At 36.9% G+C, this 14,635-nt stretch overlaps 2 protein-coding genes across 2 annotated transcripts; one reads left to right on the plus strand and one right to left on the minus strand.

Annotated features, from left to right (window-relative positions):
* The first annotated feature begins 1,870 nt into the window (after positions 1 to 1,870).
* Positions 1,871 to 4,280, plus strand: LOC113075319 (proteinase-activated receptor 2-like). Its single transcript, XM_026248016.1, has 2 exons — positions 1,871 to 2,234; positions 2,334 to 4,280. Exons 1-2 carry the CDS (start codon positions 2,165 to 2,167, stop codon positions 3,437 to 3,439), a joined length of 1,176 nt encoding a protein of 391 aa, XP_026103801.1. The 5' UTR covers positions 1,871 to 2,164; the 3' UTR covers positions 3,440 to 4,280.
* Positions 4,281 to 10,731: 6,451 nt separating this feature from the next.
* Positions 10,732 to 12,205, minus strand: LOC113075320 (cholesterol 25-hydroxylase-like protein 2). The gene has a single exon (XM_026248017.1). The coding sequence runs from the start codon at positions 12,010 to 12,012 to the stop codon at positions 11,140 to 11,142; it is 873 nt and encodes a 290-aa protein (XP_026103802.1). The 5' UTR covers positions 12,013 to 12,205; the 3' UTR covers positions 10,732 to 11,139.
* Positions 12,206 to 14,635: the final 2,430 nt, after the last annotated feature.

The raw sequence follows: 14,635 nt of genomic DNA on the forward strand, positions 1-14,635 counted from the left end.
TGCTCTACAATGTATCTTGAAAACTATGTAAGCTCTTGTTATTTTATTATTAAATGTTTGTAAGGGCTGTAGGAACACGTCTCTTAAACATGCACTGAGTTAGTCAACATTTATCATGTTATTGAGTACAAATCTTTTTTTTTCTCTTATAATCGAAGATCTAAGACCTCAGAAGCAAATCAAGGGTTCTCACTTCTTGGAACTTCACACTGGCCTCCTGTTTAATGATATAGTCACTATGGAAAATGTTGAAGTGTTGTTATTATTGTGTTGCCATTACGTCACTGGGTACAGGTTGGTTTAGTAGTACTTCTCAGAATTAACTCTCAAATGACCTTTAATCCAGTTCGGCGAAGTTGACTGAATAACTGGAGCTGTTATATATTTTGAGCACCTGTTACAGAAACCATTTTGCATTTATCCCTGTTTACATAAAAGCATCTACAAGTATCTATAAAGAATGTGAAATGTTATGTGAAAATCACTCCAGTGGTGACCAGTTTCAGATGTGTGAATATATATATAACCAACAAACATAACCTCATTCACTTTAACGCACTATATTTATTGTCTAATGTTTATGCATAATCTTATAAATGCTGATTTCTTTTTTGCACACCTGTGCCCCACTTGGTTTCAAAGCACATTTATAGGCTTTTTATGTTGTTTTATCTGTGGGTGTTTTGTATTTGTCATTTTTTTATAAGAATGCCTACATTTATTGATCAATAAATTTGTCTTTCCATGTCTGCCTATTGATTTGCTTTGTGTATATATGGCCTTGTTTTCTCAATGAAACAGACAGCGGGTAGAATGTGACCAAAGTCCACAGTGCATCTTTTTGTTTAACTAGTCAAATCATAAAATCTATTTGTAGTTGTTTTGAGAGACAAACACACACACACAACTTCATTTACAAATCATTCAAATCACAAGTTACATGGGTAAGGAAAACAGTGAAAGCACCAAAAAAGTGTAGTACTGCATTACTTCGATTAATGGTGTTGACAAAATAAAGACCGTTTTGGCAACCTTGTCAAAAAGGTTGTGTATTCTTTTTTTAATTATTTACATTTTTAGATTTCAATCTACATGTTCCGAGTTGTTGTTAGTGTTGATTTAGTATTATCTATATAGCCTACTTTTATGGTATTCATTCATATTTTGATTAGATTTAATTTTAGTTTGTTTTAATATTTCCAAATATCTTTATTTTATTACAGTTTCAGTTTCATTCTAGGATACTTAACCCTTATTTTAGACCGGAAATTTGTAAAATTTTAATCGGATTCTACATAGCAGTCGTTATGTGACAAAAAAAAAAAAAAAGGAAAATTATGGTTGTTAAAAGTTTTTTTTTTTTTTACTCCCAACAGATGGCACTGATCTTCCTTCCAAACCTGGATTTTAAAAGCATCATCTGTGTTTTAACATGAAATACTGCCATAAATGAAAGTATTATGATTGTTTTTTCAATGGGGGGAAAAATGATCATAATTATTTCATAAATATTAATTAATATCAAGAAATTCTCTCATAACACAAAATAAAGAAGAAAAACATTACTGAACAAAAATATAGTCCTATTACATTAATTTTTCTTTTTACATTGATTTTACAAGTTACATTTCAGGTGTTCTGTCACTTTTGACAGAGTTTAACATATTTTAGTTGCCAAGGCAACAAGTCTAATTGTGCCGTAAAAGTTTACGTTTTTATTGTAAGAACATGAAGAGTTAAGTCTTAACATTATACATTTTTAAAAAATGGCACGTAAATACTCTATTAATAGCATTGTTGTTAAAACTGTAATGTTAAGGGTTTCAGTATGACAGCACAGTCTCGGTCTCAGTCCTCCCACTCGACTCATCACGCGCTTGATTTCGGTCGCTCGAAACTCGCACGCAGCAGGATCGAACTGGAGTGCGCGAGTGTGACGTCACGCAGGTAAGAGGACACTGCGTGCTTATAGCTCTCAGTTAGGTGTGTCCTTCCTTCTTGAAGGTCGACCAAAAACATTTCGGGAAGAGAAGTTACTTGCGACCCGCCAGTAAACCGAGAGAGAGAATTCAGGGAGAGGACCAGCTAGAGCACATTCGACGCTCCAAGAGCCGGACTCTCATAAAACTTTCAAAACATCAGAGAAGTTTGAGAAACACGCATTATGGCTGCCTCGGCGAGATATTTGGTCTTGTTCTTTTACTTGTGTGTGCTTTTTGCACCGGTGGAGCCAGGTGAGTTTTCTTACATACTTTTAGCTTAGGCCTACTTGTTTTTCTACCTTTGTTCGTAATTCACTCATTTTAAATGTGAATCTATGTGTTTTGTTTCAGTTGGAGGGAAAGGACGAGGTTTAATAGTCGTAGTGGATGAAGATTCAGGCAAAGCCTTCATTGATCAGATCGTTACAGATACACTAAAGAGCGGTCTCACAACCATCTTCCTGCCAATCATTTACATCATTGTTTTTGTGGTGGGGTTGCCAACCAACGCGATGGCTATATGGGTCCTGCTGTTCCGGTCAAAGACTGTTCACCCTGCAGCCATTTACATGGGCAACCTTGCGCTGGCTGACGTTATGTTTGTTATCTGGATGCCTCTCAAGATCGCTTACCATTTGAAAGGAAATAACTGGACTTTCGGAGAAGGAATGTGCAAAGTTTTGGTGGGTTTCTTCTACGGCAACATGTACTGCTCCATCCTCTTCATCGCTTGTCTGAGCATCCAGCGGTACTGGGTCTGCGCTCACCCGCTCTCCCAGCAAAGGAAAAACAACACATTTGCAATCATCGTATCTGTGTGTATTTGGATCTTCATTGGAGTCAGTACTACACCTTTGTACCTGTACCAGCAAACCGTTGAACTCTCGGACCTCAACATTACCACCTGCCACGACGTCAATCTTATAACCAAGGAGAACTTTGTTTCTGGCAATGCGTTCCTGGATGTTCAGCTGCCTTATTATTATTTTATGGTGATGGCGGGTCTTGTGTTCTTTATCCCAATGTTGCTCATCATCGCCGCTTACGTTCTTCTGCTTCGCAAGCTTGGGAAATCCACAGTCGATGGCAGCGCTGGAAAAAGCCGCCAGCGAGCCATTATTCTCATCATCACAGTGCTCATAACGTTCTTGGTCTGCTTCATCCCAAGTAACGTGATGTTGGTCGTGCATTACGCCCTCTTGCGAAACGGCTGGGCCAATAACGGCTACAGTTTCTACATCCTCACACTGTGTCTGACCAGTCTCAACAGCTGCTTGGACCCTTTCATCTACTATTACGTCTCGGATGATTTCAGGGAGCAAGTCAAGAACACGCTACTGTGCCGTAGCAGCCGTACGGTGGAGAGGATGAGGGTCTCGTTCAGCTCGTTGAAGTACTCTAAAAGGACCAGCACGTATACTTCCAGCACAGGCAACACTGATAGCAGCACCTGCTGAGAGCAGATGGACATGGACTATTATGGAAACGAGTTTATGTATTTATCAGTAGCACTGCGGATTATACAGAAGGTTTGACTTCATATCTATGCACTCGGTTCACTATTAGATGCTATTTAAATTGATGTTTATGAAGATATTTTGATTCAGCTGAGAGACCTTCGTGAACCCAAAACTTAAGGAGCCACAAAGAGTTTGAAGATTCAGTCTGTTTCTGTAGCGGTCGGCTTAAAGCTCAGGGTCATGAAGATAATGAAGTCACGTAAAACTTGAAGAGAAGCAATCCAGCCAGTTTGTGCTGTTGTTACAATGTGCTATTGTTCAGATGGCCCTTGTGAAAAGATGTGAATTCAAAAATGTAGAAGTTCTATGTAATTTAAGTATGTTTAAACTTTGTCTTTTAGCCAGAATTGGTTCTGTTTTTAATATTTTAATTTTTTTTATATTTGTATCAAACCAGATTGGCAAGGTTTTTTTGCCAGTTAGTCACAATGCCATTGTCTTCATACCTCACTGTATTATATCCATAATTAGGTCACCATTCCTGACTGTGATGCACGTTTCAATGATATTTTTCTACATTCATGCAGATTCATTTTGTAAATTCAACTGTATCACCGGAAACAAAACGTCATTATCTCATCATCATTATGGCATTCTAGAATTCCCGGTCAGTGTGCTTCCGAATCTTCATTCACACCTTGTTTATTGTAACACAATCTTTCGGTTTATCAAATGTCCCTTGTACTTCTTACAAGGAAATGCACCTGTTAACACACACAGCCCACTTTACCCCTAAAGGCACAGTGCCATGTAAATAAATGTTTTATTTACTTTGAAATGTTGTTTTACTGTTGAATTGTTAGTGTGCTATGAATAATTGAGTTCTTCGGATCACTTCTGGAGTACAGTACATTATGTATAGGGTTGATCACTTTTAGTAAGTTTAGTGGGGGGAAAATGGACCATGAGCTGAGTGAATTTGTGTATGATTAATTTATTTTGGATTTTAAAAAATCTGCTAAATGTAAATTAAGTGTAAATGCAAAACTGTTTACACAGTGATTTGCACAAATTTCTTTCTGCTTATGTTTTATTAAATAGTGCACTTTTAATGTCTTTCCTATTTTGATCACTAGTATGTTTCATATTGAAATATACTCGCTGATTTTATCAGTGAAACTGCAGCTCTAGTGAATTCACACTGAACTCCACTGATCTGTTATCCACTCCCTAGTTAAGCAAATATTTAGCATACCACTTACATCATCATCGGTCTACAGAAACCATCTAAACCAGTTTAACTAGTCTAAAACCTTTGATTCTTTGTCTCTTCAGGTTTGACTACCAGATTTTTTTTTTTTTTTTTTTTTTTGGAAGTTTATAGAACATCAAATAGAATTTATTTAAAAGTAAAAAAAAAAAAAATTCTTCCACCAGGTGAAATCTATAGGTCAGATTTCTTAAAAAAGTATGGCATACTTCTGCTCAACCATCCACGAGTTGAATTATTAGTTTCTGCAGCACGTATTATGTACAGAATATTACGAGCAATATGTCAGCTACTAATAATAACTTGAATTTGCTGCTTCTTATTAAAAACGTTTCCGCCTTAGAAAAAAAAAACATTAAAAGTTTGATTTTGGTCAGATTTTTTACAACTATTTTTGAAAGGTGTTTCTTTATGCTCACCCAGGATGCATTTATTGGATCAAAAATACAATAAAAACACTAATATTGGAAAATATTTGTAAAATTTCAAACTGATTATATAGTATATTTAATAATATATATTTTAAAATGTAATTTATTCCAGTGATGCAGTTAAGAATTTTCATCATCATTAATCCAGTCTTCTGTGTCACATGATCTTTCAGAAATGCTGATTTGCTGCTCAAGAAACATTTCCTTATTATCGTTATTGAAAACCTAATATTTGGTGGGAAAGTGATATTGTTTTTTCAGGATTCTTTGATGAATAGAAAGCTCAAAGGATCAGAATTATTAATGCCTTTATTCTCACTTTTGATCAGTTTTATGTGTCCTTGCTGAGTACAAATATTAATGTCTTTATTATAAATTCTGACTGTTCAATAGTAGTTTATATCTTGCAGTGACTTTTTTTTTTTCCTAGATGTGACTTGCAATATCTTGCAATGTTATTGTATTTCTTTGTTCAACCTTCACCCTTTTATTTTTAGCCAGAGGTGGAAACAGGCTCCCAGCCCCTCAAATATCATCAATATCTGAAAGTGGCCATTCATCTTGCTCATTAACATTTCCATGTCTCAGATGACGATTTTGTGTTGGGTCAAATCAGGGTTGCCAAACCCACCCAATTGCTACTCAAAACTAGCTAAATTGTGTTTCAATGGGGTAAAATACATGTTTTTGGTGGGGTTCCCCTGTAAAATTTGCATTACAGGGGTAAATATCATGGGTTTTCAAGTTGCTTTAACCTGCGGACATGAAAAACAACTGCAGCAACAGTGTTAAAGTAGCCCAGTTCCATGGGAAAACCTAGATTTGGCAACACAGGATCAGATATGTAGCCTCCAGGCTGGGCAAGGCAGGAACAGAAACTAACTCCTAACCCTAACCCTAAGCAATTAGAAAGACCTTTATGCCTCCTTGGGCTGGGCTACAACCAACCACAGTCTCAAATAAGGTCCACAAGCTCCCTGTCTCTCCCTCCCTCTTCTTCTCACACTGTCTCACTCTCCGATGATCCAATTTCACACACACAGATACTCAATCCTTGACTTCACAGCTTCCTGACCATTTCTAGATGTGTTTGTCTTTTGATGTTGCTATGGATACCACACTGGTCTTGTTCATGGCATTTAGGTTGCAGTTTCTCATCATTGGAATAATTATTAAACGTGTGATAAGAGGATGCATTTTGAAAAGTGGGTTTTTGTAGCATGATATGGTGTAGGTTGAATGTAGATAATTACAGTATGTCACTCTTTCTGCAAACATACAGGATTATTTTAGCCCATTTTATCATCTGCTGTTATTCGGAAGAGCAAATGTTTCCTTAAAAAGCAATGTAATTTGATGTATAATTAAAGTCTGTGGCATAAAGGGTGCATGATGAACGTTTGATACTAAGATGTTTATTCAAATCTCTAAACTGAAATGTGAATAATAATTGTACTTGCCTTAGCAAATACCACTTTTAACTTTTCCAGTACAGATATTTTAAAGCTAGAACCAAACAATAGCTGTTTAAAGGCTGTAAAAGTTTGTGAACTTTGGCCTTTGCTGTTTATGACAGACCAGAAGTGTTTAAAGCAAATGAAGTTCCTCTTGCATCTTGCTGACAGCACAGAGAGGAAGACGTTATTCCTCTTTCTATCATCACCCTCCCCCTGCTCTCATTCTTTTTCTCTTTCCTCCCCCTTTCGTCTTTCCTTGTGTTTTACAACCTGTTATTCAGCTTACATTTTTTTCCAAGCATGAACAAACATCAGGGATACGATACGTGAAGCAGAGTAGAAATGTGACACTGTGACAGACAGTTGACAGACATTTTGAATTGTTTGCTGAGCAGATAAATGTTTGTGGTTTTGTGCCATACAAAAACCATACAATACAACTCCGTTTCGTCGACTCTCTTTCGATGTTCAAACTCATGTGCACATGCGCCGCCACCTGCAGTTTAAGATTCAGGATCACTTCTCAAGACACAATCATTTATTATTCACTGCTGTGTCTGTTGGGGTCTGGAGTCTTTGACGGATGTGTGTTGGCCGATGTTTTTTAAAATAGGGCCAGTCTGTGAAACTCTTTGTGTCTGTGTTCAGCTGAAACACAATGACTGGTCAAACCTGTTCAGCAGAGCATGCTGAAGCACGTTTGTTGGTGGCGGTCATGTCCTAGTCAAAGCATTCACATTACACACACACACACACGTACCATATGTCCAAAATGTATATGTTTTTATTATTTTTTTATTTATTTTTACAAAACAAACTCCTAGCATAAATAGTTTTATAGATTTTTGACTTTGTCGTTTTATATTCATTCATTCATTTACTTTAACATTAAATAAAAAAAATAATCCTATGTTAATTTGCTCTTTTTGTGTAAAATAAAATGTAGATGGCCTTATAACATTTATATAATGTGGAATATTTACATTTATTGAAGTTAAAAATAGAAATGACGAGGCTTGTTTCTTAATTGTATCTTTTACTATGAAGACATTTGTCTATCGGTGAATTCGTCGCGTTGATGCAAGTGTATTGAACACAGCGACATCTACTGTACAGAACTGGTAAGTGCAGCACTTTTTTAATGTATTGGCTGTTTTGAATACATTTTTTTTTAAATAATATGTAAAATAGTATGCAATATTGAACTAAAAAGGTTTCAAAATGTAGCTCTTTTGCACAATTAATTTTGTACACAAGTTTTGCAGTTATCATATTGGAAATAAATACAGATATTTTGCAATTTATAATAATATTTATTTTCGTGGTAAAAATAATGTCTTGGTGAATTTTGACATGAGATGAGGACTAATATTCCACTACACGATGTAACTGGAAGGTCAAGTCTAATACACTGCATTGTGGGATACGGTATAATGTGCACTGCTGTATATTGCAAATATAATAGGTCATCAATGTTGCATACATAAAACATGCATACTGTGCACATTACACATGTCATATAATCCAGAAATAATACAAGTAGCATGGTAGTAGGCTTTTAGGAGAATTCTGCTGATTATTCTATGATATATGTGTAAGTGAGTTTAGTTCTCGTCAATTTGGGTGACTGATTTATCCTAGTGTTCAATGTAAATGTGTAATCATTTCTATCATGAGCACTCCGATGTTCACAGATTGATTTGTCTCAGCATCTTATCTCTCCTGTATAACTACTTGCTTAAAACACAGTCCACATTTTCTCCCAGTTTCCACATTCCTCAAGGACCCCTCTGTTGCAGTGCCAGAGGGGGAGGCGTCCACAGCAGTGCCTGATGGGAAATGTTCCAGTGTTTCCTGTGCTGAGCTGCAGATAACAACTCACTGTTTAGAGAGCTCAGCCTGAGGTCTTCAGAGATACTGAGCTGCTGGACGAGAGCCAGGTAGCGCTCAGCCTCACACGAACAAATGCCACGAAGCCCTTATTTTCAAGTTTGTTTGTTCGGCCTCCTCCGAGTGAGCCAAAGGTTGCAGATAGCACCACCGCCCCCTATGCTAAAGGTCTTCCACCTTCTGTGGCATTGCATGCTGGTATCTTACTGTGAACACTCCAGAATCATATCTGAAATTGTGTCATAAGCCAACTTTATCTGAATTTCTCTTTCTCTCTCCTCTCTCTGTCTCTCTTTTAAAGCATGGAGAGCTATTCTCCATGTGCCAGAGGGATCAGTAGGAGGCTGAAAGAGAAGATGATTAATTAGCATTGCCTCTCTGCTTTGGCTGTAGACTGATCTCAGCCCAGATTCTCTGCGGGCTTCTCTTATGTAAAACTGTCGAATAACAAAGTGTGGCATAGAACCGAGCGATGGCTGAAAACAAACAGTGCATGCTGAGGTGTATGTTCAGGCCGGTTGGACATCCATATCCTAAAAGTGTGAACATATATTGTTCTTTCAGTAGTTCTAAAATGTAATAATTTATGCTCCCCCTTTGTCATTTCAGTCCATAAGAGTGGTCCATACAACTCAAACTCTATATTACAAGTCTTCTGAAGCTGTTTGAGAGCTTAGTGTGAGAAACCGGGCAATATTTGAAGAGATAGCTAACACAAAATTTGTAATTCTTTTATTTGCCCTAATGTCATTCCAAACATGCAAACAAAAAGAAAATATTTTTAACAGTCTTTTGTCTGTGCTTTTAAAGTCACCTTGTATTCTTAAAAAATAAATAAATAAATAAATATATATATATATATTTTTTTTTATATAAAATATATATACCTTTAAGCCTTATGCAATTCTTAAATGTCATATCATATCATGATTAGTTATGTGACCTTGCATGATATGTCAAAAACAGCCTTTTTATAATTACCATAATTGCAAAAGAGATTTCAAAGCTCTGTTTTGGACACAAATCTACATTATGGGTTTTCTAGGTCTTCTAGGTTTTCCAGGTCTAGGCAGTTGACCAATTTAGGGTGTTTTATTATTTTATTTTTTTGCCTTTTTTTTTAAGTTTGGCAATATAAATCACCATGTACTTACAGTATAAGAGCAGCTCTGACGAACATCTCATATTGTATTTTGAGAGAAGAGGGAAGAAGGAAAATAATGACATAAAAATTATGACAAATTTTGGGGTGTGCTGTCTCTTTAAGCCTAATGAAGTCCTGAAATGTCATTTACAGTTGCAACTTGCCACCTTGTGATCGGTCATGTGACATGAGAACCGGCATGCTATTTTATTTTATTTTTTTATCCATAAAATGTCAGTTTCTCAAACAAATCTATCCCATGGATTAAAACTCACATTTTCTGGAGCTTTTGTCTTTTTTGTACACCTTTGCAGTATAAAACACTGTCTATTCTAACTGGATGAGCAGCTTAAAGATATAATTTTCTGATTCACTGAACGAAGAGTTATAATAACATTGGGTAAATTATGACATGATTTACATTTTGCATTAACTACTGCTTTAAGCAGTATGCAGTTCTACAATGTCAATTACAGTCACTTTTTTACTGCCATGTGATGTTCAAGAACCAATAGCATTAAGACTCAGTGATGTACAACCAGGCATGATGCATAATTTTTTCAAAAGACACACTTGTGAATATGATTTCAGAGCTCTGGTGGCTTAAATTGTGGTCTGTTTTTCACACAAATATATCTTATGGCTTGAGAAAGCTTAGGATGTAGTGTTTTTTGACTGGTTTTATAGCTAAATTTCCATCCACTTTTGCTTGAAGAGCAGCTAAGACATTCTGGCAAACATCTCATTTTGTGTTTCATGAACTAAAGACAATAATATGCTCAAAACTCATTTTTTTGGGTGATATGTGCCTTTTAAACTTTACCTTAACTATGTCAACTCAATTATCATGATCAAAATAACTCATGTAGTCTGTATTTTGAACATTTTGAATTTATATTAGCAAACACAAACAGCAGCAGTGATGGTGTAAGAAGTCTGAGATCTTTCTAGCAATCACAGTGAGCCAATTGTGTTAGCCAACATGCCGCACAGTTACTTCATATAACGATTCTCTAACGATTATAACAGCCAGTCCTTTTATTTCCCAAAGGTTGCAAAGCATCCTCAAATGCATATCAACACAGCTGAAAGTAAACTTAACAAACAACACAGTATTTTATTGACCCAAGTTTAGTGAAAAGTGTCAAAATACAATAACAAGCACTGGAATACAAGCCATTTTGAATATACATAATCTTTTGGAAAGACATTAGGCCAAAGCTACAAACCTGAGATATGCCACAAAACTCACAAGTTGGCCATTAAAAAATTTTATTATTTAGAAAAATAGATAGATTTGAAAGAAAAGACACTTTATACATTCAAGGACCAGGATGCTTTCGTTGCAAATGTGCTGCTTGCTTCTGTACTGGTTTGTTAGTAAGATACTTGATCTGCAGTTCGGGGAGAAGATGAATAGCAATGGAGAATGTGCGAGACAGGGTGGGACAGATGGAGCGAAAAGAGAGAGATGAGTGTGAGAGCGTGAAAGGGAAAGCAGAGCCTCAGGCTTCCTTTTCGTCCCTTTCTTTCGGTGTTTTTGTCTTCACAGGAGCTGGCATAGTTGCGGTTCCCCCCAGCCAGTCCCAGTGGGCGAAGAAAGGTGCAAAGTTGGTGCCCGGCTGCTGATGGTGAGCGTCATGCCGCAGCGCTCCACCCCAAAGGCCAAAGGGAACCAGACGATGCATTGCCCAAGGGAAGTCGTACCCGCAGTGGTCCTCAGTAGAAACCCAGATGTTGAACAGCATGAACGCCCAGGTGGTTAGACAGTGACACTGGAGGAGCAAAGGATCCACGGTGGTCCAGAAGCCCACACTGAAGAGCTCCCAGGCAGACAGGTATTGCGTAACCAGGCTGAAGGTTTGGCGATACTGGTGGTGGAGTGCGTGGAAGGTGCGGTAGAGCCAGCCAACGCGGTGATGCAGCAGATGCCACAAGTAGTACTGGAAGTCGAACACCACTGTGCAGCCCACGATTCCCAGCAGGAAGGCAGTGAGCGTGGGTGCCTCGCGGGGCAGCGGCACAGGCGGACGCCAGAGCCACTGGGCTATGGCTGCAGGGAAGATGTAGAGCAGATGGTTGTATGTGGTGAGCGCCAAAGTGGAGCCGATGTTGGACCAGGTGACGGTGCGGTCCTGGTGGATCTGGTAGCGTCGGATGGACGGCCAGGTAGGTGCGAGCAGGTCCAACACAGTGTAGAAGAACACTAGCACCAGGTACATGGACACCGAGATGATGACGGGAAACAGCGGCGAGCGCAAGGTGCTCTCGTGGTTCTGCTGCAGGTAATCCCACATGGGCTGCAGCACAGAGCGCTCCGACAGAGCCCAGGTTGCGTTGCTGATGTCCAGCAGGCCACGCAGACTGCCGGGATTCATGTCCAGCTATGTTTTGTTGATGCAACAGCCAGACTTCTGTTACGCCTGTGGCGGGGTGAGGATGCTGGCAGCGGCCAGTGGCGACTTACTCTTGCTTTGAGTGCTGGATGTGGCTTTTTGTAAATGATCTGATCTGCACCAAATGAGGCAGGCCTTTACGCCTCTAAAATGTGTCCAAGCACCACCTCCTGCATCTGTAGCATTTCTCTCTCTCTCTCTCCCTTTCTCTCTCTCCCCCCCTCCCCCCATGCTCTTCTTCTTTTGGTATGATGTGTGTGTGTTTGTATGTGAACGCTCTTTTCATTGGTGGTTCGAGGGTGATCCAACATTTGACCAGCTTTGACCAGTTCAAACATTCCTGTGCCACTCATTTCTGACCTAGAAATGCATGGAGAAAAAGAAGCAGAGATGTCTAATTGATCCGTCGAGTATCTATTTGTTTGATTTTAATCATCTGCACTGCATTTATTAACCAGCAACGGAGATTGATTCATTGATGCATTGCAGTTCTGTTTCAAACAATGTGCAAAAATGTGTCATTCGGATTTAAATGTCATTATTAGTTCTGCTGAATGAGGCGCTGTGAATGTATTTATGCAAGAATGGCAATCAGGAGACATATATTGTGCACCTTCACTGACTGTCAATTAAAATAAAAATAAAGGTTTTTTTTTTAGATTTTATGCATTTAGCAATGAGTCACTTTGGTCAATTTGTTTTGCACAGCATTTGGGTCCTTAGAATGTTTATAAAATAATGTTATTATGAACTTAAATGATAAAATAAAGCTGAAAGAAATTAAATATATTAGATTAAAACTTAAAGTATAAAATAATAGGTTTAAGTTTAAATACTATGATTATTAAGAAAGAAAAATGCATTAAAGCTATATATATATATATATATATATATATATATATATATATATATATATATATATATATATATATATATATATATATATATATATATATATATATTGATATATATATATATATATATATATATATATATATATATATTGATATAAAAGAAATTACTAAAAACATACACCAAAATTACTCAAATGAAAATCTAAAAAATAAAGCCAGTTCAAAATATGAATAAATACAATAATATTACATTAAAAAAAAACACTGTAAATAATTACTTAAATCATGAATTGTTTTGGAAGGGGTTCATGTTGCTCATAGCTCACTTTAAAATGAAAATTGCCATTATCATGTTGTTCCAAACCTATTTTTCCATGAAGAGCAAAAAGGTTTTTTTTATTTTTATGCACTTGCAATGAATCAAAACTGGAGTTTTTAAGCATCATGTTTCATGTCTTCTGAAGACATATGATAGCTTTGTGTGAGAAACATAAAAAAAATTTATCAGCTTTTATTTACCCTAGATCTTATTGGTGCATTCATGACAGAAGTAACAATTTGTGAACAAATAACTGAAAACAGTACTGTGAACTGGATCAAATAAGTCACTGAGAAAAAATCTGACTCAAATAGAAATGTTCACAAATAAGACATTGTTATATTCACTTTTTTATATTGCCATTTTTTCCTCAAAGCTATGACTTTAGAAGACGTCTATTCTTAAAATAAACCTGTATGGTAAATTAGGCATGTTTATGCTGCTTTTGCATCCTTTTCAAAGCTTCAGCTTCCATTTCGTGGAACTGCATAGAAAAGAACAACTACAATTCTTCATTATTTTCCATTTGTGTTCCATAGATCGAGTTCATACAGGTTTGGAACGACATGAGGGTGAGGAAATTGAGAGTTTTAGGTGAACGGTTGAAGTTGTATTTGTGCAACAGGTGGATGCTGAAACGTATAGAGCAACTGACCTCAACATTACAGCATTTTAAGATTTTCTCCACAACATATCAGTTCCTGTTGCACATTATAAACCTTCTGTTAATATACATTTTAGAGAATTACATTTATATAAACTGATATTACGCAACATTTGCCATTAATATTCATATGTTTGTCTGGCTAGACTTGAGTATAAAATGCATCATAAACAACCCATTTCAAGGATGAGTAGGGTTGTGCAGCCTAGTTTCTCTCGCCTTTTCTCTTTCTGTCTCTCATTAATCATAGCTTTTCTGTCAGGCCTTCACAAAGATGAAAAGCCCTTGTTCATATTTTGACATTTTTCAAACCAGGAAGTTGTAGCTGTCACTGTGGTCATGCATTAATCTCTCTACAGAATAAAGTTGGTTTTTTTCGAACAGGAAGAAGCTGAGAGCAGGACAGGGCAGACGGCCACTGAGCTGCTCTCTATGGAGTCATGAATGATCCACTTCTCATGCAAAAAAAAAATAATAATAATTATAAAAACATCCTCCATGATTGGGACAACAGCATTTTTTTTATTTATATGATTTGTTTTCATATCTATATATTATATATCTGTAAAATAGCTGTTAGTACAGAATGCATGAATAGATCACAGAAATCTGTGTGAAAGGCTGGATACAAATACTGAATGCAAATATGAATCATTTATGAGTCACATACAGGCTGATCGACATGAGACGCAGTGCTTTAATGCTTAAGGTGAAGCGTGTCAGCTATTCATATCAGTGCATATAAATTATGGTAATTAATTTGCATTG

Source organism: Carassius auratus, unplaced genomic scaffold (assembly GCF_003368295.1).
Source record: "Carassius auratus strain Wakin unplaced genomic scaffold, ASM336829v1 scaf_tig00016844, whole genome shotgun sequence".
NCBI classification, from domain to species: Eukaryota; Metazoa; Chordata; class Actinopteri; order Cypriniformes; family Cyprinidae; genus Carassius; species Carassius auratus.

What these genes read in the sequence shown, in the direction of transcription:
- LOC113075319 (XM_026248016.1), top strand. Translation starts at nt 2,165, where the DNA reads ATGGCTGCCTCGGCGAGATATTTGGTCTTGTTCTTTTACTTGTGTGTG. An exon ending in TTTTGCACCGGTGGAGCCAG is followed by an intron (nt 2,235 to 2,333) that starts GTGAGTTTTCTT and finishes GTTTTGTTTCAG; the next exon opens with TTGGAGGGAAAGGACGAGGT.
- LOC113075320 (XM_026248017.1), bottom strand. Translation starts at nt 12,012, where the DNA reads ATGAATCCCGGCAGTCTGCGTGGCCTGCTGGACATCAGCAACGCAACC.